The 25,361-nt window shown below is 38.2% G+C and overlaps 1 protein-coding gene across 2 annotated transcripts in view; it reads right to left on the bottom strand.

Moving 5' to 3' along the window:
- The window catches only part of LOC135256869 (ubiquitin carboxyl-terminal hydrolase 13-like), a 41,186-nt gene continuing 15,825 nt past the window's right edge, over positions 1–25,361 (bottom strand). The window contains exons 5-21 of one of the 2 annotated variants that reach the window (XM_064339106.1): positions 24,403–24,545; positions 23,828–24,012; positions 23,394–23,488; positions 21,712–21,899; positions 20,838–20,909; positions 20,247–20,352; positions 17,818–17,943; positions 14,284–14,437; positions 13,021–13,195; positions 12,472–12,560; positions 11,110–11,232; positions 9,494–9,520; positions 9,149–9,292; positions 6,780–6,940; positions 5,141–5,333; positions 4,935–5,019; positions 1–2,314 (exon numbers count right to left, since the gene is read on the bottom strand). In XM_064339106.1, the coding sequence (XP_064195176.1) occupies positions 2,218–2,314; positions 4,935–5,019; positions 5,141–5,333; positions 6,780–6,940; positions 9,149–9,292; positions 9,494–9,520; positions 11,110–11,232; positions 12,472–12,560; positions 13,021–13,195; positions 14,284–14,437; positions 17,818–17,943; positions 20,247–20,352; positions 20,838–20,909; positions 21,712–21,899; positions 23,394–23,488; positions 23,828–24,012; positions 24,403–24,545 (2,163 nt within the window). In that variant the 3' untranslated portion in view covers positions 1–2,217. The remainder of the gene's footprint in view (positions 2,315–4,934; positions 5,020–5,140; positions 5,334–6,779; positions 6,941–9,148; positions 9,293–9,493; positions 9,521–11,109; positions 11,233–12,471; positions 12,561–13,020; positions 13,196–14,283; positions 14,438–17,817; positions 17,944–20,246; positions 20,353–20,837; positions 20,910–21,711; positions 21,900–23,393; positions 23,489–23,827; positions 24,013–24,402; positions 24,546–25,361) is intronic. The other variant, XM_064339107.1, reaches the window with a different exon arrangement.

The raw sequence follows: 25,361 nt of genomic DNA, 5'->3' as shown, positions 1-25,361 counted from the left end.
AAGGCTGTAAGTTTTTTTTTTAATGTGCTAAATAAATGATATGTTCATGTAAATTTTCCACTTTGTTTCTGCAAGTATTCAAGTTTTCAGTGTTCTGACATTCCTTGGCTGTCTACCAGAAATGTGGAGAATTGCACATAGTAGCATTGTGCTACCTGCTGACTCTAGGTTACACAAAGTGAAAGAGATGTACATTATTGCAGTCAACTGTAAAATAATGAAATATGCAGCAATGACTCTGAAATCTCCAATATCACTTTCAGCAAAAGAAAAATAAAGAAAAAAACATGAAAATGCCACATTGTAATATGTGAGAATATGTTCTAGAAGTAATTCTACTTCACTTTGTCACTGTAGATGAAGATTTAGGTAACAAAGGGGCGTAAATAATTGCTTACAAACTGGGAATTAAAAAGATTGCTTAAATAAACAGTAATGCAATGCATATAGAAATTATACACTTCCATCCAGGCAAATGAAAAAGCTGTGGCTTTAAGCTACTAAATATCTTTCAAGAACAAAATACATTGTCAATTTTTATCTCGTACCAAAGATCTTGTTATAAAGTGCTTTTGTCTAAAAATGAAAACACCAGAATCATAGCTTCAAGGAGACATTAATCTCAAAATATTAATCTAACTTTAATCCTCAGTCCTTAAATCAGACTGGTTGATGTCACATATTGCGTAACTAACGATTTCTAAAGTTTTCCCTCAAAGATCAATGTAATTCATATTTAAATTCAAGCCATTTAAGTGTCCAGAAAATTCCCATCTCTTTGATTCAGTATATATTTCTTGCGTAATATGGGTTGCTCACCTGGGGCCTCATTTATAAAACGTACTTATGATCAATTTTGATCTTAAGTATGACTTACGCAGAAAACCACGTATAAGTAGTTATTTATAAAACCTTACTTTGACGTGGAAATGATCTTATCTCTACCCAAAGTCTAGACTTGATGTAAGTGATTTTCCTGCTGGTTATGTAGGGGTATTGCAGTTTGGGACGCATATGCGTCCAAGCCTGTGGTGAACTTTGCATTAGCTTTATGAACAATCTGATAGGAATTATCAATTAAAGGTGTGAGGAATTAATTGGCAGACGCAATGTGTTTTGAATTAAAAACAGGATGCGATGTTCTATATATAATGTGTCAAATTAGAAAAAAGTAACCATGGCTGTTCTTGCGTAATTGGAAGACATTGAAAACCGTGCTTTTAGAAGGGAGAGAGTTTTCAGAGACCGGAATGACTTTTTTGCGCATGATGATCTTCCAAAAAATTTGCTTTTCTCTTTTGGTCCATGGTTATTCCTGACTAAACCCTCATTTGTGCTAGCATTATATAAGGGGAAATCGCTGATTGTAAGGCAGTTCAGGTGCTGTAAATTTTAAGTTAATTTGAGATTTATAAATCACAGGTGCATAAGTTACAAATGGGCTTCTTAGAACCTGCGTAAGTAAATTTTTTTTTGCTCAGTATCTTTTATGAATCGAACGTAAGCACACCGTCGGAAATGATCTTAAGAAAAAAAAGTATAAATCTAAGAACATTTTAATAAATGAGGCCCCTGCTTTTGATTGCAATTTCTAAATACGTATTATGGGAGGTGTTTTTGTATTTTGTAAAATGTGGCATGACAGTGTATTCTTGACCATCCCTGATTGCATCTGTGTACGTTTCAACATCACCCTAATATCATATCTCATTCAAAAACAATACTTTGCCCCTGGTGGTATGTCTGAGGAATATATTTAATTGTCAAACTCAGAGAATAAGTGAAATAATGTGCTGGGTAAGGTTTTACTATTTGGCCTTGTTGGACATTTTCTTCTCTTTCCCATAAGAAAACTATCTAATACCAAAGTATGTGATCGAGACTAAACTTGATATGTGATGTTAAGCTACCAGGCTCAGGACCCACCTCCCCTGAGGAAAAAAAAAAACATCAAAATAATTGAACAAAGCAGTGAGCAGAAACACTTCTATCTGCTTGGCCACGCCAGTGTTTAAACAGTATTTCAATGCTTATCTTTTGTGTGTGTGTGTGTGTGTGGGGGGGGGGGGGGTTTTGTTATTTTCGTGTCTTTCTTGTTCCACCACTTCGGGCTCCATTAGCATGTCTGGTGTGGGCACTTGTATTAAAACTGACACCTCTGCTTTCTTCGCGGTTCAACCCCTGTGGTATCCCTAGGTCCATATGTGATGGTTCAGCTTAGCTCCCAGAGAGTCGATGGTAAAAGTACAGGTAGCCCCAGTCCTTTGGAGGCTTCTCTGACAGGCAGACTTTGTGGTCATTGTAGATAATCCATCTGGGGGGGGGGAGGGTGGGGAGGGGAGGGTGGGAAGGCCAGGACATAAAAGACAAAATGGCCATGAAATCCATTGCTCAAAGTTACTTGTCTTAATTAACAATATTAACACTGAAGAATATTTGAGGTTTTATTTTTCAAGCCAAACACTTCATAGACCTTTTACCTTTACGTGTGACCACAATTTCTACATTAAGATTTGACAATAATAATAATATACAGTAAACATATTGTGCCCTAATTTTGTAGTGTGCAAACACAGCATCTCCTTAGCCTCCGTCTGGTTTGGTAGTTTTGTGGTTTGCAAGGTGACTGCATCAGCATGGGTTGGCTGGTGAAATTGAGAGTATGTGTAAATGAAAAACACTGGCGGTGTGCAAATTTGATGGCAGATATTATTAGCATTTTAAACCACCGAGACCACCTTTGAACTCACATGATTTGTGCTACTGTATACTGGTGGCTTACCAATCCAAACATATGAACGGAATATATGGGGCAGACAACCCATCACACAAGACTGTGGGGTGGGTGTTGACAGAGACCATTTCGATACAGGTCGTATTGTGTTTGATGAATAAATGTATGCATGTACAGTAGAATCTATAAGCAAAGGGAGAGAATGTTGTTCAGAACTGAAATGTTTCTATGGTAATTTCACATTTTCTACAATGTGAATCACTGGAATAGTTTCTTAAATTGCTGTGCCTTATTTGTTAAACAAACTATATCTCCCCACTGGTCCATTATGTATGCTAGGATTAACGTGTGAGAAACAGTTGCAATGTAAAACGAAGTATGCTGCAGGGTTTTAGCTGGAAAGAAAATGAATAACTGGTGCTGGCGTCAAACCTGGTACGGATTAGTTCGGTTTTGTTTCTCTTTTTTATTTTTATTTTTATAAGACCAAGTCAGTCCCAACATCCAAAAGATCCCAAAAAATCCCACGGATGGCTGCAGGCGTTTCGGCAGGAGGCTATGTGGCGTGGTTACGGGCATGACGATACTGTGACTCAAAAACGGCCGTTTCCCTCTTCAGCCCACATCGGTGCTCTGCTTGACTCCGGGAATCCTCTAAACGAGGCAAACTCAACAAAACGCCACCGACACTGCATCTTCCTGTCATGGTTTTGGGTGCTTACACCATTTCTTTTCCATCCTCTGTGCGAGGGCTGCTCTCTCAAAGTTCTCACGTTCACCAAACTATGCAGACTTGTTTTGGTTGTCATTTCTCACTACTCCTTAAGCCTTAGTTTCTTCACCCTGTACTCGGGTCACTAAAGCTTTTTCTTTGGGACAGTCTCCCCTAGGAGTATTGTTTTTTCTTTTCGTGTATTTTTCCCCTATCCGTTTGTCTCTCAAGAGACTTAGTGGTTATTCCGCCCAGGTGGATAGCTTAAAGAATCCCTGCTCAGTTGCGTTTGGTCTCCGAAATTCCTCACTCACACTTCCAGCAGATCTTGCACAAGTTTTGAGTACCCTTTCGCATTGGCCCACCATTACACCTGTCTTCCACAGGTCCATGTGCATTTCCCTGCTCATAAAAAAATCACATGGGCATAGCCCCACCCCCAGGACCACCTGGTTCACATCACTTCACGCCAGCAACCAATCATGAAAGAAATGGAAAGATTATAGGTGTGTGTATGTGTGTGAATGTCTAATGTACTTGTAACACTACTTTCACTTTGTATCCATAAACCTTATCAACCAATATCAAACATGCAATCACATACAGTAAAACAGAGTTTTGACCATAACTGACCCACCCTCCAGAAAACCTGCAATGGTCAAAACACATTTCCTCTGTTCTATTTTTGTATTCATAAGAATCTGCAGAAATACATGTTTTTTTTTTCTGTTGCCGGCATTAGGTTGTGTAACCATGTTCACATATTCTTTCTGAGCACATATTTTCTTTCTTTCTGGCTTTTTTGAATGCATCATCCGGTTCATTACAACTCAATAATTGAGATATTCCCAATCAAACACTTCATTGTTCTAAATTGTATTCTTTAGCAATAGTGTTGATACTATGTTTTTTTTTTTTTTTAATTAAATTTCCATAGTAATTATATTTATTATCAACAGAGAGTGATTTGTTTTAGTTTAATGCTAGGGCTTTTTTGTCAGAGTTTGATACTGCATAACTGCACATGCTATTTCAAGTTTCTTACAGGTTCAGTTGACTGGGATGGACCAGTTTGCTGTCAGGCATGACAAGTGCATTAATGAAACATAATTTAAGTGTATAATATGTATTATGTTGCTGAAATAATCTGTTAAATAAAATAAATAAATAAATAAAAACAATACAGTCTGTAAGTAAGATTTAGTACTACACATTACAATTGTAAAAAATACAAATAATAAAGTTACATTTCATTCTTGTTCTAATTTCACAGGTTCTTGTTTCTATCACTAACCCTGGCTTATTTGGCCAGCTAACTCCATAAACCCACATTGATTCACCTGTAAATTATATTACAGTAAAACAACATATACGGGCACAAAAACAGTAATAAACAGTAATAAAAACAGACATGACCCTCCTTGCCCACTCCTGCAATAAACAGTTTGCCAATGTACATATAAAATATTATAAATATATAATACCCACCTTCCCTCCTTTTTAACGTGACATACGTAGTGGCCGGACTTTACCGATGACCCCATGTGGCTGATAAAGGCAAAGAGCTCGTATCCTGAACAAAGACAAGAACATTTAATGAAATGATATCTCTTTTAATGATCTCTTTGATTGTAGCAACCGCTATCTTGACATGCACACGTCTGATTCTTAAAATGCACGACCGGGACACTCACGGCCTGGGCCATCTCTGACCATGGGGCTCAAGCGCTCCTGGTTTGGGGGCGGAGATGCGTCGCCGTGTCCGTTGGCGCCGGAGAGGGCGCCCTCGTCAACCTCTTCGTCGGCCGTGTCAGACGCAGCCTCACTCTCTTCCTCGTAGTCTGGGTGGGTAAATATCCAGTCCAGAGCATGCTCAAGATTGTTGTTCTGAAAGACAGTCCAGAATGAACATTGATTTCTTTCAAGTTTCCCTGCTGGGAACCTAGTCATGTTCAAGGGTTCCTTGTCGGGCAAAATGGTTCAATCTGGAAGCTTCCACACTTTCACACCTACCAATCCATACCAGTTAGTTACCATAAAGAACTAAAGAGGGTTTCCTATTGAGACAAGCCAAATAACCTTTTTTTCTGAGAATGCGGTAGAGAAATAATTTAGTTTTCAAATTACTGTAAAGGAACAATTCATGACTGCATTGGACCAACATGTCCTTAAAGGTCAATTAAATATAGCTAAATAACCATGATAAAATCAGTAAATCTATTGGAAAATGAGATTTGGTGGATAACATTCAGCACCTAATCTTGTCATGTACAAGATGCAGGCTGTGAGGTTACTGTGCTGCTATTACTCAGTTTCTCTACCAGGACCTGCTCTGTGTGCGTTTTTTTCAAAACATCAGTTCTGTTTCTCATTTGGATGTAGAAGCAATTTGCATCTATTGCCACTGGGGTGAACGCACGTAAGATGCTGAGTAATATCAAATAATGTTCATCTAAGCCAAAAGTAAACAACAGTTTCTAGCCACTGAAATGTATGGAGGGACTATCCACACAGCAGTAAATCAGGCATACCTATAGGTCAACCAAGCTATTTATAGTACAGGTGGGTTGAACACTGAAGCATGACTACAGACAGCCAGCGCAGCACGTGAGATTTTATATTACACACACAGTCATTGGTGAGGACTCCGACTTCGCTCACAGACACTATTGTCCAGAGTAAAACAAATGACAGAAAGTCTATGAAAAGAGGATGCAGTAGGTATTACAGTAATTTATAAGATACATGTAAAGAACCCACTCATATCCCCAAGGTAATCAACAAGGTGCAAGCGGAACCAGGGCTAACCCTTTCTGTTTGCTATGGAGGAAACAAAGGTAAATAACATAAATAACCATTCAGCAGGCAGTGGCTGGCTGCTGCCAAGCTCAATCCTTGTGATGTCACCTTTTGCAAGTGCAAGTACATTAACAGAGCAGAAGAACAGTCAAACACAGTAATAGTGTTAAATTAATAATTTTTATCGACAATTTGGTCTACGTGGGACTAAACATGCTGCATTATAGTTTAAAATAGTTGTTGGTTTACATAGCACCCGGACCACCCAGACCCACTACGCAGCACTGAGAGTAGGTAGGTAGGGGTCCACAATGTAACGTTTTTGCATTTTCATTGCAATGTGAATTCCACAATAAACACATCGCAAAGGGCTGCGATATCAGACTTATGAATATTTGAGTTATATTATCAGAGTTTATATTTGTGGCACATTGAAATGGTATACTTAAATATGTGTCTCATCGCATTTCATATCATCACTTGTCACACATTTTGCCCATTATGGTGCAGCCCTATGGGATTCTGAAAACTCACTGAGACTTTAAGAGCATGGATGGACTGGTGTCTGGGGAAACCCATCGAGGTGAGGATAGCCACACTCTCCTCCGGTGGCTGGCTGCCCATGAAGGATGACAAGGTTGGAAAGGAAGGACCAGCCTCGGCAAAGGAATGCACTGCCAGGGGCTCCGCAAAGTCTGGGGAAAGAGAGTAAAACTGCACATTAGAAGCACATAGCATAGCATAACTCTTAATGGTATTGCTAAAATTGTTTTTTGCTGCAAACGGGGCCAATACAGACAGGCTGGGAGGGAAGGATTTTAAGGTTGGACAAGAAGACCCTGTCAAACAAATCTTTGTCAATAGGGGGTGCAAGAGATCATGGCATGAAGAAACTTCTAGCTATATCTAGCTATATTTAGGGTGCCTCACATCATAGGTGTTAGAACCCTGTGGTTTTACTTATATTGATTTTAACCATTCATTTATTGCTCAGTCATCAACAATTTGACCAGTGGCTGCGGGTGAAATGTGAATGGCCCAGTAGCATAGGCTAATGGGTTACCAAATTTCTCTGAAGATCACTACCAAAGGTCAGGGGTGATTCTAGCCGCAGCCCCATACTTTTGGCTTTTTTTAAACCAAAGAATAAAACTATTAAACTCCATTTAGTTACAATTATAAAAACACATCTAAAACATATTTGTAGATGCTCATGTTTAGTGGGGCCCCTTATTTTAGAAAATATATTTTACATGCACAGGGTCGTTACAACTTGTTTCCACAGCTTTACCATGCTATTACACATTGATCCCATACATTTTCTATTTTTCTAGTTTTATTACAAATATATTTAGATATTTACCTTGATAACAGTTCTTAACATGAATGCAGAACTACCAGTAAACCTGGAGAAATCTGGTATTGTCTAAATTGCCAATGACAATTCTCACTTCAGCCTTAGTCCAGTAGGTGTTAAACTAACACCTTTATTCAGTAAAGGCTGAAACCTTATATTCTCCCATCACATGGCACCACATTATTGTCAGAGCAACAAACAAAAACCAATTTCAGGGGTAAATTGTATCTTATATTTCCATGATAATGTTATATAAGCTCCTCAGCCTGGCATATAAGGAAGCTAGGCTGCCTTTCTTATATGTAGAGCTTAAAATGACAGTTGTAAGAGAGATATTGATGAGACCACAAACCCAGAGTAGCAGGAGTCTGAAATGAGACTCTTGCCATGCATGAAGAAGGTCAAACAGAGGGATACTACAGCAGTCTGAGGCACCCGAGAGTGGCTCCTTCCTAATGGGAAAAGCCAGTGTTTGCAAGGCCAATTCCTTGGTTCCTCAAGCCAATGTGACTCCTTATTACACTGTCCTGTTAGGAGCCGTGCCAATGTAACTGACTGCAGCGAACAAACAGGCACACAACCATCCTGTTTATGTTATGGTAGCTGACCACACTGGAGTACAAGAGCGCAACCTGGTCTCATTCCCTAGCATCTCTATGGTCAGACGTCAACCCAAAGACCATGAGGCCAAGATGATGATACAGCTGACATTTAAACTTCAAAAGTGTCAATTTAGTGTCAAAGCTGACCTTTACAGTCCAAATTTCATTACAGTAGAGTTATCAACATTTTTAAATAATTTCTTTCTTTGGGGGGGTGGGGGGAGTGGGCAATTTGTGAATATTAGCAGTCAGAAAATCTTTCAAACTGGAGAAAGCAACCTTCACATCGATATGTTGATGTGTTAGTGATGTCAGACCCTGCATGAGTGCAGGCTGTCAGCACATTGGGAGGTGCCTTTAGCTTTTCATGTTGTTATTTCCCTCACGCAGGCTTAAATCAGCTGGCTGAACAAATTCTGTACAGACACATGCAGTGCCTGCAAGGCTGTGACCTGTACAAATACCTGCAGAACAAAGGAAAAAGTAATCAAGCGAGCTAACTACCAAGTCTGAATAAAGCTAACAAGCTAAATCACCAGATTGTAAAGAAAATGTTTTTCTCAGTTTCATCATAGAGAAAACTAGGATTCTTTAGATCGTATTTCCCTCAGACGTCGTGTTTTCATTCCTTTCAGATTTGTTAACATTTTCGAGACTTCCGGATCAAAAAAATAGACAGCCTATGGGAGAAATCAATGGCACTTTCCTAATTTCTTCAAAATAATTTATGACATTTGGACCTTGGTTTGTATATGACAAAATAATATTTTTCACCCATATTTATAATTCAAGAAAATTCTGTGCAATTGGCTTGAGCCCCAACCCCCCTGCCTCCCCCCCCCCCGCCCCACACACACACACACACAGTCATCTCAGTCTTTCCTGAAGGAGGGCTGAACTTGCTGTGCTTTGTACAGTCACATAAAGTTTTACTGCCATCTTACCAGGCTCCTCCATGTGGGCTATAATCCAGCTGAAAGCCATCTCTGCCCCCATATTTCCTGTGTAGTATACTGCCTTCCGACAGGCCTCCATGGGGAAGCCCATCTCTGCCAGCTGCAGCACTGAGGACTCATCTATATCTGAAGCTGAAAGGTATGGCAAAGCACAAACGGAGCACGTGAGGCTCAGGCATGTGACCCAAGAACTACACAAAGACATGATACTACATTCAATTAGTCCACATGTGTTGTGCATAATGGAGGTTTTCTCTCTCCTGCTAACTCAATAGAAAGATTTCTCTAAAAGTGACTTGGTGCAGAATTACAAAATAAAAATATTTTACTTACAATCCAGAAAGCTATTCAGCAAGTTACCTGTGAACAAAACATACATGGAAAGAGATTAAACCTACACATACTGTAGGGCCTTGATTATTATCTTCAGTAACTGCTTTGAAAAGCATTTCACTCAATGTCCATTTAAATAATACATTTAAGCAATTGTTAATGAACACATTCAAATCAAGCATTTCTTTTTAATAGTTACAGAATATCATGATATTGATAACTGAGAATGTTGTAAAAGTGTACAAAATGCATGTCGTTAAACACATCTGTAGCAAAAGAATAATAACTTACAGCGCAAAAAGCATTTTCATTTGTTTGGCAAAGGATTACCACATCTGCAATGGCTAGCAAAGTATATTTACTGTATGCACCCTCTTTTCTGACAAGACAAAACTAATGATATTAGCACTATATTTTCAGACATCACAAAAAAGAGTACAAAACTTATGCATAAATCATTTGCCATCTGTTTACAGAATTAAACAGTCCTGATTTTAAGTGGCATCTGGCCCCTTGCTTTCTCTGTTTACTTGGTTTCCAGTGCACTGTGTCACTTTGACAGTGATCTCCTCGACAGGGCGATCAATCACCGGTGCACCGCCTTGCACGACACGCGAGGGAAAGGGACGGAAAAACGAGCAAGCGCCCACTTGTTTCGAAAAAATAATTCATTCTAACAATATATTATTATTATATTCAAGCAGCACTAACAGTGCATGATAATGGGTGAAATTGTGTGTGCTAGCAATGAAATGGGCCAAGGGTCAGTCAGGTACTGTTTCGGTGGTCATGTTACAAAAGAATGCATCTTCCCTGCACACCCTGACCGCAGCGGTCTATAATAGGGACCTGAAAGGGTACACGTCATCAGTTTTAACACAGTGCACCAAACTCTCTGTAAGTTCCAGGAAAAAATATGAGTTAATGGTGCAGAAATGATCGAGTGCCTTCACTGCTACATATCAATTATGTTCAGTAAAAGGATAGTTTAACTTGCTTAATAGGAATTTGAATAAGTTAATTATGTTTTTTATTTATGACTATAATCCTAAATAAATATGATGTGGGTAAAATAGAAAGCAGCTTTATAATTAATCAAAAGCAAAACCTGACAGAAAAGACAAGTGAATCTAGATTGTATTGAATTGTAGATACTGTAGATTTTTTTTAATGGTGTACCTATGAACTAATTCATTATTTTTTTTAAGAATTCAAGCTTTTTATCACATTTTATTGAGCAATATACTGCCTCAGAAATTAGACTATTCGACCATCACTGCTTATACCATTACTCCTCATAAGGGTAATGGTCTAAGCAGTCTTTGGCAGCCTCTGATAACAAATAACAACAACGCTGAGTCATCGTTATTCCAAACATATGTATTATAACAGCCATGTCCAGGGTAGATGAGGAATTCTGCATTTTCGTATTCCTCTAATACTTGAATAAGTCCATTATCAGCCTCATTTTCTTCATTGAGGACAGCAGTTTGCCAGAGATAGGCTGAGAAAGAGGCCCCACTCTAGGTCTAGGTCTAGTTAACATAATGCATAATTGAGTGGGACAGGTGTACTGCAGCTGAGACTGCGATGGTGGAGCCAGAACAGAATCGTACCTCTGCTGTTCTCAGGAATGACAATGGGTGGCGTGAGGTCAGGCAGCTCCATCTCTCCCGCCTGCAGCCCTGTGGCTCTCAGCCGAGAAAGATCCAGAAAGTCTGGCATGTCTATGGAGACATCTGCAGATAAAAATAAACAGCCATCAACTGAAAGAAAGGCCTCTGGAAACAGAACCCGATGTCTAAAACAGGGGCACATAAACCTTTTCAGCGATATAAATCCATGCTTTTCGCAACCCTAACTGATTTCATGTTTATTAATAAAAAATATTTGATAATTACTAGTTAAACTGCTGACAGTGGCCACGTTTTTAATACCTAAAAGCTAAATGAAAGGACAAAATTTCTGCAATTAACAGGCAATTAATCACAGAAAGCATAATCAAATTAACAGAATTTAAAGCTTTATCAATGAAGCATAGTATGGATAAAGTGTTCAAAGCAGCCAGACAGAAAACCGTAAGATTTTTCTTCTTATTACAGTCATCATCAGTAAGTCTCTTTTTGAAGGGACATATCAGCTACTTATCCATTTACCAAAGGGAAACTTTCTAATGCTAATATTTCTTTGTTCTGTTTATATTTTATTACAGCCAACATTTCAATAATGGTACAGATCTTTTGATGAAAAGCACCAAAAGACTAGATTGCGATGATTCGCTAAAGCCGTTAAGCAGGCTTCACGTTATCTTATGTTGTTTGACAAATACACAAATTAATTAGGCAGAATCAGCACCCTCTCATGGAGTGCAGTAGCTATGATGCACCAGTAAACATTAAAGCAGGCATTTACCTGATCATATGAAATACACTGTCAAACGTAAGCAAAGAAAATACGTTTTTAACTAGTTTAACTTTTCTATTGAGCATTTATTTGTACAAAGGCATGTTCTCCCTAGGCAACACTATAGCAATAAGGGGCAGCTCTGTGCTGCCCAAATGTTGTATGGTATAACTTTATTTTTTGTTGTTGAAAAGCTACCTTTTAACTACCCTTTAAGAGATTAAAAGGCAAACCAATCCAAATTTTGAAACTTTCATCACTTTACCCACTCTCAAGAATGAACTTTCCTTATTTTATATCAAGGCACCACTTTGGCATCTGTTCAGTTGAGGCAAATTGCACACATAGTATAAAAATAGTGCTTATCAGAATCTCAGCTGAAGTGTTGCCCTGTTAGATAGCCTTTGGCTTGTCAAATTGTGCTGTCTGGATGAAATTTTATATGAATAAATAATAAGTTTGGATTTACCACAATTACTGATTTAAACAGATTTTCATAAACATTTACAGAAGATAAATATTTATAAAAATATATAATATATTCTTAAAGTAATGTATGGATTAATAGCACTTACCTAATTTCTTGGGGATCCAATCCATTCCAAAAGTGAATTTCTTAATTTGCACGACCATATACTCAGGAAAAGAAGCAAATCGACACGTCCTGGGAAATAATGATAAATGATGAAATCACTATTCCATTTTTTTCCCCCAGTTGGGTTGTACATCACTTGTTCTGAGCAAAAAACTCTTTTACATTCAAGGATGGAGGCATCATTGAAAAATAAACAACCACATTTCATCTGAGAGGCTACTACTCCTGTTATAATTACATGATTCAGCAATCAAGCAATCAATCAACATTTTAATTGTTTGATATCTGAATGTGAATACTGGGCTTAGTGTGAAAGATGAGATAATCAGAAGAATACAAATTATATCCCCTTCTGAGAGAGGAGAATTTCTGTAACAAAAATGTTGGACAGGGAGAGTACTACACTGAAATGGCCACACTGTAGGAGGACATTTACATATACATTTAGCTAGAGAAAAGTACTCGATGCCACAATACTCCTTCACTAACCCAAGTCCCTTTGCAGACCTCAGAGCAGGGTCTTACTTACTTGACTCCGGCTGACTTGGCCTGCAGCTCAGAGCTCCAGAAGTCAGGCACATTATCAGGTTCGGTGAAGGCCTGTAAACAGGCGGTGAAGGGGATTCTCGCCCTCACTGGCACCGGCGGTGGTGTCAAGTTCTCCTCTGCCTCCCTTCTCTGGGTTTCATAGGCTATCAACTCCTCTGCAATCAAAACACAAGACTTCAGCATCCCAGCATTGTGTATTCCTGATCAATAATTTGTGTTCAGTTCATTCCGTTATACTGGGGTGACCATATACTGGATGTCAAAAAAGAGGACAAGTGTAAGTGGGTGTTATGTGTTATAATACTAGGAAATGTGTTTGTTTATATATGGTCTAGGGAACAAGCAAAACCTAACTGGACATTTCCAGGAATTTATAAATCCAGCCTCTATGGACATTTTTGGTTTGTTTGTGATCAAACAGATATATTCTACTTTATACATCTCGTAAAAAACAAAATATTTTCAGTTTTAACAATTTATTTCAGAATTTATCAACAGAACACAGAATGGTTAGCCTATGAATTTTGAAAAAAGACTAAGGTGTTTTGTACATTTTACAAAATTGCATTAACATTGAACTTTTTTTAATGATTTTGAATATTAAGTTGTGGAAAGTATGCATAAGTCAGCTAAAATTGTTGTGTGCAATGTTACCTATATAATTTGATGTATCAATGCCACAGAACCTCAGAGTGATCTAAAGACATGTGAACAGAACAGGATATGAAAAATGAAATTATTGCTAAATAATACAACGTAGAACTGTACTTGACAAAGAAGGGTCAAAACAATATAAACAATTATGGGTACAAAAGCCACCAGGTCAATGGAAGATACAAAGCAATGCAGAGTGGAAAAGAGGTGTGTCATTTGAAGAGTTGAAGTGGAAAAAATTATGATCTATTGAGATCATAATTACCATTGGTTTTATCACTCATTATTAAAATAAACTGTTTTAATAGCTGAATATGTGAGTAGCCTATATAAAAAGACTAAAGTAGCAGAATATATGCAAGAACGATTAGAGTATTTTTCAGTTACTTTTTACGTTATGAACATGTCAGAGTACCAGACGACCTCAATTCCCAAAGCACTTTCACCACCTCTAAAATCACATCATTTAGTCACATTTAATAACTGAACTAATAAGGGCCATGATATAATAATGCACATGCCTTTTATACCTGAATACTGGGCAGAAATCAGAGAGTTCACTCTAACTGTTCCCCTAAGCTTCATTCACCTTTGTTTGTGGCAGCCTCTATGGGGGCTGGAAGCCGCATGCAGTAGTCCAATCTCTGACTGTAGCGCACCTTCCGGGACTGGCAACATTGGACCCTCTCCTCCACCAGGAAGCGGAACACGTCGCTAGGATTCTCTGATCCCGGGCTGCTCCTCTGTAGACATACACAAGTCTGTCAGGATGGAATTGGCTACACACGGTGGTCTGCCATGCATGTGGGTTTTCCCTTCTACAGCTGTGAATTTACAAAGACAGTGCACTCTGGAAAAGCCACTACATTATCTCAAACCAAACAATATCTCAAACTAAAAAAATTCAGAAATGTATCCCATTGATGGATTGTTATGGGTTCAAAAAAGATGCAATTATTTTTGATTAAGATACAATTTGAGAAGCTATAATAGTCCAAGGTGTAAACAGCTATGACTTCCCTCCAACCACTGTTTGCTCTCGATATTCCACTCTGTACCCTGTGCCCACGCGAACCCTACTGCCTCTTGACTTTGCAGCATGAAGTACTGCGTTTCTCTATTTTAGGAATTTAATGAATATTTTAGGATTTAAGGAATATGAAAGATGTACTTCTCTATGTTTATGCAGAATCAAATCTTGCATTTCCCACTATTCACCATCCCTGTGATTTACAAATACATTTGTTAATCTTTACTGTTTGTCCCATAACATTTACTATCCCCCTGATGAAAATTGTCACCAGGCAACCATTTTTTGGAGAAAAAATAAATAATCTGGTGTCTAGACATTGTGGGCCAATTGTCAATTGGTGGATCCATCTGGGAATGTGGTTTTCTGCTCAGATAGACTATCAGGACTGGGCAGATTACAATTTGGAAAATATTTACTTTACAGGGCAAGGAATTAAAAAAGAAATGAATTGCCTTTGCATAATTTTTTCCATGACAGAGAGCTTTCAATAGAAATACTATTGTTCCCTAGTATGGGAGGATGTTTTTACATCAAGTATTGCTGGCAGTAGATGAGGTTGATGGTATAACAGCGCTAGCACACTGTGCTTTGAATTTCATCACAGGTACTGAAGAGTAGCCAAGTTCAAAAGTTATAAACTTTTAGATTCAGACAAGTTGAAAATAATCTGTAGATATAAAAAATGGCGCACAAAATTGTGATGTAAAGTAAACACCAGAATGTTAGCAATGCCAGCTGTCAGGAACACCCATGCAACCTCCTACCGCATCAGATCAGATGACAAGAAGCCAGATTTCAAGAGAGATTTTTTGTTACGTTACTGTCAAACACCGCCTGCGTGTAAGAGTCCCAGATCGCTCATTTGAAGAATGAGGACCCTGGGTAGATCATAAAAATCTTCTGCGGGATGTGCCTTTAGCCATATTTATCACAGTCTAAAGATCCCCTAAGAGGAGTGAAAAAATTGTGCCGGGAATCTTGCTCCCAGGCACCTATGTTTAATATCTTAAGCTGTTTTACCATTCCTGACCTTTAGAGCAAAAAGATGACATCAGTAACAGAGTAAAATCAACTCAAACTCATGAGCAAGATTCAACAATCAACTGGCAAAGACCAAGGAGGAACCATAGACACACAGACCACCTCTGCCTAGAGCCCACCATACAGACTTCCTGCAGGCAGGCTCTCCGGGGCCTCGTCATGTTGGTACGTTTCCACTACAGGAGCATCACACTTCTATGGTACCAAATCGAAATTATTACACCCGTTCCCACACTTCCACCCCTCCCCTTCCCCTCCGACACATAAACTGAAAAGCAGTGAGTGAACTGATAATACCAGTAATAAGAATGTGAGTTACACAAGTAAGTTGAATGAATGCAGATAAGAATATGGCGCTGCCAACTTTGATTAAATTGACGTATTGGACCAGTAAGAAATTAAAAGTATAGGTTTAATCCAGTTAAGCTTTTATTCCTTCAAGGTAACCTCATGCCTTCACCCATCCCAGTTAATTTAGATATTGTTTCTCTGCATTCACAAACTGACCACACAAAATTCTGGAGAACTGTTATGCACTGTCTTGATTCTGATTGTAAAAGCAAGTAATGAGCTGGCCAAAACCAAGGGCACATAGTCTTGAGGGATACATGAGCCTGAAATCAAATATGTTGTTTATAGGATTAAAGCCATCATACAAAAGAAACCAATTTAAACTGCAATTATGCGTATGCAGTGCTAGCTCATTCCAGGGGCAATCAGCAAAGGCAACAGCAGTTTCCAGTCTGGACATGTTTTAGAGGACAGGGTGACGATGAAACATTAAGTGCCATGGGTAACAGATAGGCGGTGCTAAATTTAACCCATGGGGAAAAGCTGCTTCAGAGAACCTGCTTCAGATTCAGACCATGTTCACTTTCGCCTCAGACCACATTCACTTTTAAAACTTTTTTAAAATTCCAGGGGTCATGGTGCACACAATATATTTATAGCTACCTCATGGTGCAGTGTGCAGAAATGTTCCTACAAATCTGATTTTCTTCAGGAATCATCTAACTAAAGACATCATACAGTGGCCTGTAACAACGAATAAGTCTTTAAAAAAAATTATTTGAATTGTCAAAAACAAATAAAAACTCAGATACTGATTAAACAATGCATTCCTAAATCCAATAAAATTGTTTTCTTTCATAATGGACAGGCAGAACAGACTTTCCATTCACACTTCAAACTCTCCAGCACTTGATGGGACCCAACCAGAGCCATTATTTGTAAGTCAGGTAATGCTGAAGTTAATCCACTATTTTGTGGAGACCTACTCATGATAAATAAAGTGGTAGGTGCTGTGTGGGTACACTGGGTACCTGATATAACCTGTTATAACCTGATATAACCACCGGAAAGTAGTTCCGGCAGATATAATTGGCAGAATGCCCTGTTTTAACTGCCGGAAAGTTCATATGCAGACAACAAGCCATCTCCTTAACCCGTTTAAAATTTGCATCTGTCATGGGGTATATGCTATCATTGGTGATTTTTCCCATCCCCCAACTCTCAGTTTGAAATTCTTCCCCTCAGGAGAAGGTCCTATGAACCAAAATGTGTAACTCTCTGTGAAACAGGGTCTGCACCCTGGTTGGACTCATGTGTCAAATGACTGTAATGTGCAGTATAGTGCCAATATAGGTGCCAAATCTGTGTCGTATTTTAACCGAGGAAAGAGTCCAGCCATCCAAACAAGCCAATAAAGTTTGGTAAACAATGGCACAGACCAGTCAAAAGTTATCTAAGGGAAAAGGGGAGAAAAAATATGGCTTGAGTACCTGCAGTTCTTTGATTGCTAAAAAGTCCCTCCTGTAGTGCTTCTGCAAAACCTCATATATGTAATCAACATCTGTCCTTAAGTTTGCCTTATAAGTAAGCATTTCTTTCACATATATAATTTGGAAAGTGTGATTTTGTATTTTCACCAATTTCTTTGACCTTAATTTAAAAACAAACATTGCAAGGCATTGCATTGTTCTCCAAGTTCAAACGAGGGTCATTTACTTGAATAATGTTGAACAACTTCTCATATATGAGTGTACAAACCTCAACAAAGTTCAGTAAGTGTAGGAAGAACTCGTGTGCATCCTGTTGTCTGATAGAGGAGAACTCGGGGTGGTCTTTACTAATCAAGGCCTTGAGCATCCTGGGGGAGACCCCTCTCTGTTGTTGCTGGAATGACAAGAAGGCATCAGACACTCTGAACACATAAACACAGACATAATTAAAGGCACCACTGTAGGAGGCAATAATGCTTGTGTCACTTCTGTGTTGCTGTCAAGCACAATTGTTTAGCACTTTCTATAATTACTTCAGCACGACTATAATTACATTTTCAGCTTCATGACCAACGACTGTTCTACTGGCTGTTCTACCTTATGTCCTTGTTGTTATTGTTGACCTGTGAAATGCATTTTCAGTACTTGCCATGATGACCTTGTATGTTGCTCTGGGCAAGACAGTCAGTCAAAAATAAATAGCCCATTCTGGCAAAAAAGGACCTTTATGTCTAGGACACACAGCTAGACCAACAGCAGCTGTTATGAGTCACTTTTGCCAGTATTTTCTCAGTAACACTAGCAAATGGTATCCTCAATTACAACTACTTTCACAGATCAACAATTGAAAAAACATTTATTTTCGAATGTCTTACATGCCCATCTTCTCAATCTAAAATATGGTTTGGTGCATGCGGTCCAAAGAATCTTTAATATGCTTTACATACACCACCAAGCATAGAGGCATTCTGCATAATGAATGAAAAACTTTCCAATGAACCATTCCCATGCAATCAGAAACTGAGAATGTCTGCATGCTTGCAGCAGGTGCAGCTAGCCAAAAATGTAATAATGATGATTGGGAGGCATTTAAATGATATTTCACTGACAGATTTCTAATTTATACATGATCAACATTCAGACATACTGTTATAAATGTATGCAGCTAGACATCATACAGGCATTTCTGAAATAATAAATGAAAAAAACCCTGTTAGTATAACTATGTCTGCAACCTCAAACAAATACAACAAAACATACAGTAGAACTTTAAACACCTTTAAAGCACCAATTCACAAATTCACTTTGCTACTTTGCTACTATCACTGATGCAAAAAGGCGAGCATTAAATAGAAAAAAGTCACACTTTCCATTGATAAAAAACTAGAAATCTTCCACTGCATAAGCTGCGCATCAAACCTCCATAAAACCCAAATTGGTTTCAAGGATAGAACATTTATGAAGTAGCAGCATAAAATAAACAAGACAGTATTTTGTTGTGTGCAATAAAACATGGCATTTTAAATGCATCATTTTACATACTGACATGTCTAATAATTCATAGACAAAACTAGAGGCCATTTAAGTTGAGCTAAGTAAACAAAAGCTGCCCTCCCTTCAATGTTCCCTCACTGATGCTGTGTCTAAGCAACATTGCAAGAATTATCTCAAGCTTGCTTTGAACTCACAATCTGGCCTGAGAATCCTTCTACCTAATGTTTTTCTTGGTCATCAAATTTCTCCGTAAGATAATTTTTCTGTAATGGACATTTCAACTGTTCTTTTTGTTTGTATCTGTTTGTCAACACGCAGATTATTCCATTGTTAAGTGTGTATGTTAACTATATCACATCTCCTAAAAAGGAAATGCAGACTATCATTCAGAAAACCAACATATTAAGGTTACAAAAGGAAAGTAGCCTGTATAATTGAATAAATTAACCATTCAAATAAATGACTGAAATTAAATGGGTCTATTTTAACTTCACTTTACAAACAGTCACAAACATTTCCATGTTTTGAACAATCTACATTCCCCACATTTAAATTTTTTTCTGTAGTAAGTTCTAGTTCCAGTATTTTTTGTGAATTTGTTTATTTTAGGTTTCTTAATATTTCTATATTAAAAATGTATGTAATACTAGCAGTAGGCAAACAAAAAATTGACATTATTTATGAAAAATAGTTGGATGTAGCACACATATTAAACATACATACACCCTCTTTTTTGGGTTCAGAATAAAAATGTAAAACTTCAAAATGAGCAGCATCATTAAATCAGAAAGGGCATATCAAACTGTGTAGTGAAGACAAATGAACCTAACTGAAGATAAAAGAGTTTAGTCCCCCCCTTTCATTACACTCGTTACCCCCATTCCAGCACTTTTTGGTAATTTGTATTTGTCCTAATATTGTAGCTTGTTTTTCTGCCTAGTTGGCTTGGCAGAGGTTAGGTCAGAATAGTGTTCACTGTGTGAACTGTGAACACTGTGTTCTTGGCTAGAAATAGCTGTATGAAATAAGTATTGTATCTTACTGAACCTGTGTTTTGTAGTTGTCCATGACCATGAAATGCACTTTTGTACATCGCTTTGGATAAAAGCATCTGCCAAATAAATGTAATGTAAATGTAGTTAAAGTGTCAGCTTTGAAGCCAGTGTTTTCATGCACATACGCAGGCATTCACGCTAGACATACCCAGTCTAATACTTTGCGTTCTTCTTTCATCACCTGTTCTATGAGCTCGGATTTCACTGGCGGTTTGGAATGCTGGCCTGAGAGTAATGCGTGGCCAAGCTTTGCCCTACAATGAACCAAGCAAACAACAAAAAAACAACCATAAGCCTTCCAAAATTGAGTAAACACAGTCTGAAATCCCTTCCCTATACACTTGCACCATATAATACTTTCTCTCTTGCTGTATACAGCCTCTGATTTATGTGATATTTTCCATGAGATAAACAAGCCAGACTCGAATCCTGAAACATCAAATTATGCACTGATCCCTTGCTTCAGCTCCAGTTATTCATTACATAAACAGCCAAAACATTTACTCTTTTTTCACAGGTTTCGTAAACAAAAAATTCAAGATCCCAGATAACAAATGAGCCATTTGCGGAATAATTATTCCACAGTAGTGAATTTTATGTAAATTTGTAGGTGCAATTGTATATGAGGCATTGGTAAGTGGTCATATACACTATAAAAATGTATTTATCAAAGTAATTTGGAGCAGGTTGTTAATATGGATGTTCTATCACCTTGGTTATCAGGTTTGCAAGAACTTACATCTGTGTGCTAAAGTCCTTTGTGGGATCAAGGGGCGAGTAATCAAAAATCCTCTGAAGATTCCCCACATAGCTGTGAACAAAGGAATAAAATAGCAAATTCACAGAAGCAAGTTAAAAAGGGCTTTGAGCCTAGAAAAAAAAAAAAACATTTAAGATTAAATGCATATATGAATGTGTGCTTGTTCATCCATTTGGCATAAATGTATGAGCACAAAATGAAAACACCTGGAATCCCCCCGACAGTTTTAAAATATTTTTATATCAATGTATTCCTACATATTTAATATGTATTTCCATATATTTCATGCATAAACTTCTATACGGGGACTTCTTTCATTCCATCCCAGTTCACATGTTCTGTTTAATGTTTATATTTTTCGACACATATGATATCACTAGAGCAACAAATGAGCATAACATGCATGGGAAAATGCGGTTAGCTACATTAAAAGCACACAGACTACATAGGGCTTAGAAATTGAAATAAAATAGGAGGAAAGCCACTGCACAATGCACAATGGTTGCTAGGGTATTCCCTGTCTTTATTCTGAAAGAATCCTCTGATGATCAAGTACCTACAGTCTGCCTGCACATGCTGTGTCAGCACTCAGCAGTGTTGTCCTCTGATGGATTGTGGGAAAAAAACAGCAGCTGGCTGAAAGCGTTTCAGGGTGCATGCACAGGGGTCATTGAGGACAAGGGATAAACCTACACTTGCAATTGTAATTAAAAGTTCAAAACAATTTTGCATATATGCTCATAACAGAGCCCAGTGACTGGATTCAGGATACACAGAGCAGAGTTTGGGCCAGTTAAATCGCCGCTTCGTGCTTTAGTGCGATCAGAGGGCACATGGACACGCGCATACTCACGTCCTCTGGAATTGTGGGATACTGAAGAGGACCTGCATGATGGTTCCCAGGTAGCAGCTGTTTCCCAGGTTCTTAACGCCGGTGTAGCCGGAGCCATACACGGGCTTCAGCTTGTGGCCGGACTCCTGGATCACCTCCCACTCCCTGGCGCGCAGTCGCATCTCTTTGTCCGTGTGCCCATTCTGCATCTGTACCAACATGCCTCTCATTTACAAAATACAACATTTCCTCACCAGGGGCTCATTTATAGAATTTGTGTGGATTTCACTACGAATTTGAAATGGAGGACCTGTTCCTGTATCAGTCGGTGTATGCAACTGTAACCAACAAAATGCATCGATATGTATTGGGGTAAAAAAAAATTGAAGTGGGCATGGTTTAGGCAGGATGTTGGAGAAAATGTACATTGGCAGGGCAATGGCCGTGCTTTCAAAGCATCAAACTTGTGATTTAACACTGACATATCATGAATGCTGAAATATCATAATAAATGATCTATTTTTAAAGCTGTGTTTTACAAATAGTACTAACCCTGATGTTCTAAATGATTAGCCATTATATATGACACAACTATAATTTTACTGGCAATTTCAAATGAATAGCTTTGAGCAACAAAAATAATTCCCAGAAAAATACCTTTACAATAGTTCAAATAAAACACAATTGTTTCTAAACTGAAGATATGATAACAACAATCTTAATAACCCATTGCTAACCTCTGATGCAGACAGAAGACCTACCTTTAATTGGATTCAACATGTTTTATCAACATCTAATTTGTGTGTTTGTGTGTGTGCATGTGTACGTGTGTGCCTGTGTGTGCGTGCATGTGTGTGAGGCTCAGCAGCAATGTAATTTTCATTGGTAACACCAGATTTCCAGGACAATGAATGAAAAAATGTCTGAATATTATTGGTCAACATCAGAAAGGAAAAGAAATCTGAATAAAATGCAATTATCAGTTCTGCTGAAGGCAGTGTTTTCCCGTTGACAGATGATTCCCCCTCTAAGTGTAGACCTTAATTCATGATTGTTTTTAATTGGCAGTCAATCGTTATATCCTATGCATGCTTTATTGTTAATAAAAGACATGCTTTTCGTAGTGTGTGCGTTTGATGTTCCAACCATGTTCACTTTCCTGCTTTTACTTTATGTTGGCTCAACTAATTGCTTTTAGAAAGGCCACAATATCCGCTCATCTGTACAATTTGTTACTTGACTGTGCCTTGCGAGTACCTATAGCAACCCCTGAAGGATAATAAATGAAATATACTAAGAGGCTTTGGCTCTGTAGCCATCCTTTAGCTAATTTAGTGAACCTACGTGTGTCATTGACAAACCAGAATAGCAACGTTTTCATTTTGTTTTGTATATGAAATGTATATTTTGTATATTTTGTCTCATAGCTGAAATACCAATGTAAAACCACAAGAAATAGGTCTTCATTTCAAAATGTGGCCCTGGATTATTAACGTACATGTAATTATGACAATTATTATCAGAAGCCTGCTGGTATTTTTGCGATCCAAGGCAATCAAGGTGGATTTCCAAAGCAAAGATATTGTAGAAAGTAAGACACAATCTGCTTTTGAATTCTCAATTCTTGAAAAGATTTTGTTAAGGCTTTCTCTGGGTTATTTTACCATAGCGCAGTCTTTATGAAAGATTTAAATAAAATTCACCTTTTGAACCTGCAATATATCTATTCCAAAGTGTGCTAAGTGATTTGCTAAATATGGGTCCAACACTGCTTCCTCTTCATCAAATGAATATACATCTGAAAAGAGAAGTACAAGAATTATGTTACTTGAGACTAAAGCACTGAGCAACTGGAACAATAATACAGGAATCTGTGCAACGTGGAGCAGAAAGAAGTACCGGTTTGTGGAAAACATGAAATATTTTGAGGATGAAAAGTATAGACAAAGGTTTAGGAATGGAATATATATATATATATATATATATATATATAGTATCATTTCTACATATAGGTGCATTTTTATGTAGTACACAAATAAAGTCATTGTCTTTAATAAGTGGTTAACACTGAAGTATTTCTGTGTTAACCACTTATTATAGCTTTAATTGTTACAACTGTGTGAATCGGAATACTGACCAGCCCCATCTGCAGTGATGGAGTCCAGTCTGACTGCCAGTGGGAAGTTTGTTTCCCGGTAGTGCTCCAGTGCATGCCCATTGCCTCCAGTACCATCACAGAACCACTTCCCACAATGCACTTCACCGTCCGTCAGGTTCAACCACAGGTTCTCTCTCATCTCACATTTGGAACACTTCCAGCCACTGAGCAGTGTGAGCATCGAAACAAAATCTTACTTTGCAACACTATAGAACAGCCAATCAACATTCTACATTATGACAGGATGAGCTTTCGAGTTTACTCTTCAGTGAAACAACCGTCATGCCCAGTGCTTCCCTGGACACAGGCGCTGCTGTGATGTCAATTATTTTCACGCTTTTGGTACCCTTTCAGATTAAAACACTAGAATTTTATGTTTCATTTATATTAAATATGTCTAAAACTAGATCTATAGCTTAGTAGGGTATAAATTTCCATTGCAATGATGAGCAAATGTTGGGTTACATTACATCTATTTGGCATTACATAGAAGGGATCTATATTTCCAGATCTACAAATATGCACTATGAGTGAGCTGCACCAATTTGTTTTACCTGGGAGGGATCTGCACCCCATTACCCTCCTGTCGGAGACTCCTGGCATGTCGTGACACCTGAATCTCGTCTTCCCAGGCAAGGGTCTCCTGTTTTTTGTACGGAGATGCTGCATTGAGCACGGCATCACATGCTATTGTCACCTGAGGGGGGCAGGGGGTGACAAGAAACATGTTAGAACGGTCTTTCTGTCACCTACCCTGTTTCTAGCACGCTTGGTTGTCTGACAGACCAAGTGCAGTACTTCTGATAACACATACAGAGGCCAAACAGGGCATAAACAGGGCACTCGTGATGGTTGGAAAACAAGCTCTTTCTGCCAACTGGCAAGCCCACTTCTAGTTAATCAAAGTTAGCGAGTACCACAGTCTGTGCAGCTTCAGCTTCAGTGAACTCAATGAGTCCTTTATGCAGTTGGTGCAGTTACAATAATTTAAATTTTCACTGCTATGGCCTTTTCGGTATGTCCATAACAATGTCAGTGGGTCTACTAAATGAGACACTAAAACTGGGATACTGGATACTATAAAAATAAAACTGAAAATATTTATTTCCTCACAACACACAACACAAACACTACCTACAATGGTTTTGTAAGATAACTGGAACAGTTTTAGTTTGTTAGTTTCTATGTAACAAGTGCGTAAATTCTGTGAAGTAGGGTTACAAATCCGGTACATTCTTTTTATGCATCATATTTGATATAAGCTGTAGTTTGAATTTTGTAATTTTATGCTACACTGTAAACATATAGAAGTACTTTCTAATGGGCAATGCTATCTATGCTTTATATGCACATTTTTATCCCTATTACCCCTAATATGGAATGTCGAATTTGCTCATCACTCCAACCTCCTCGGTCAATTTGACAGAATTCAGACAGATCATGTCCAAAACACATGATGTCAAGGCACTGCTTTTTTACACATGCAGCCGACCAGTTAAGCCAGTGGTGTCAA

The sequence above is a fragment of the Anguilla rostrata genome, chromosome 6 (assembly GCF_018555375.3).
Source record: "Anguilla rostrata isolate EN2019 chromosome 6, ASM1855537v3, whole genome shotgun sequence".
Taxonomy (NCBI): Eukaryota; Metazoa; Chordata; class Actinopteri; order Anguilliformes; family Anguillidae; genus Anguilla; species Anguilla rostrata.
Note: the sequence above shows the minus strand (reverse complement) of the source record. Positions and strands in the feature narration are given on the sequence as shown.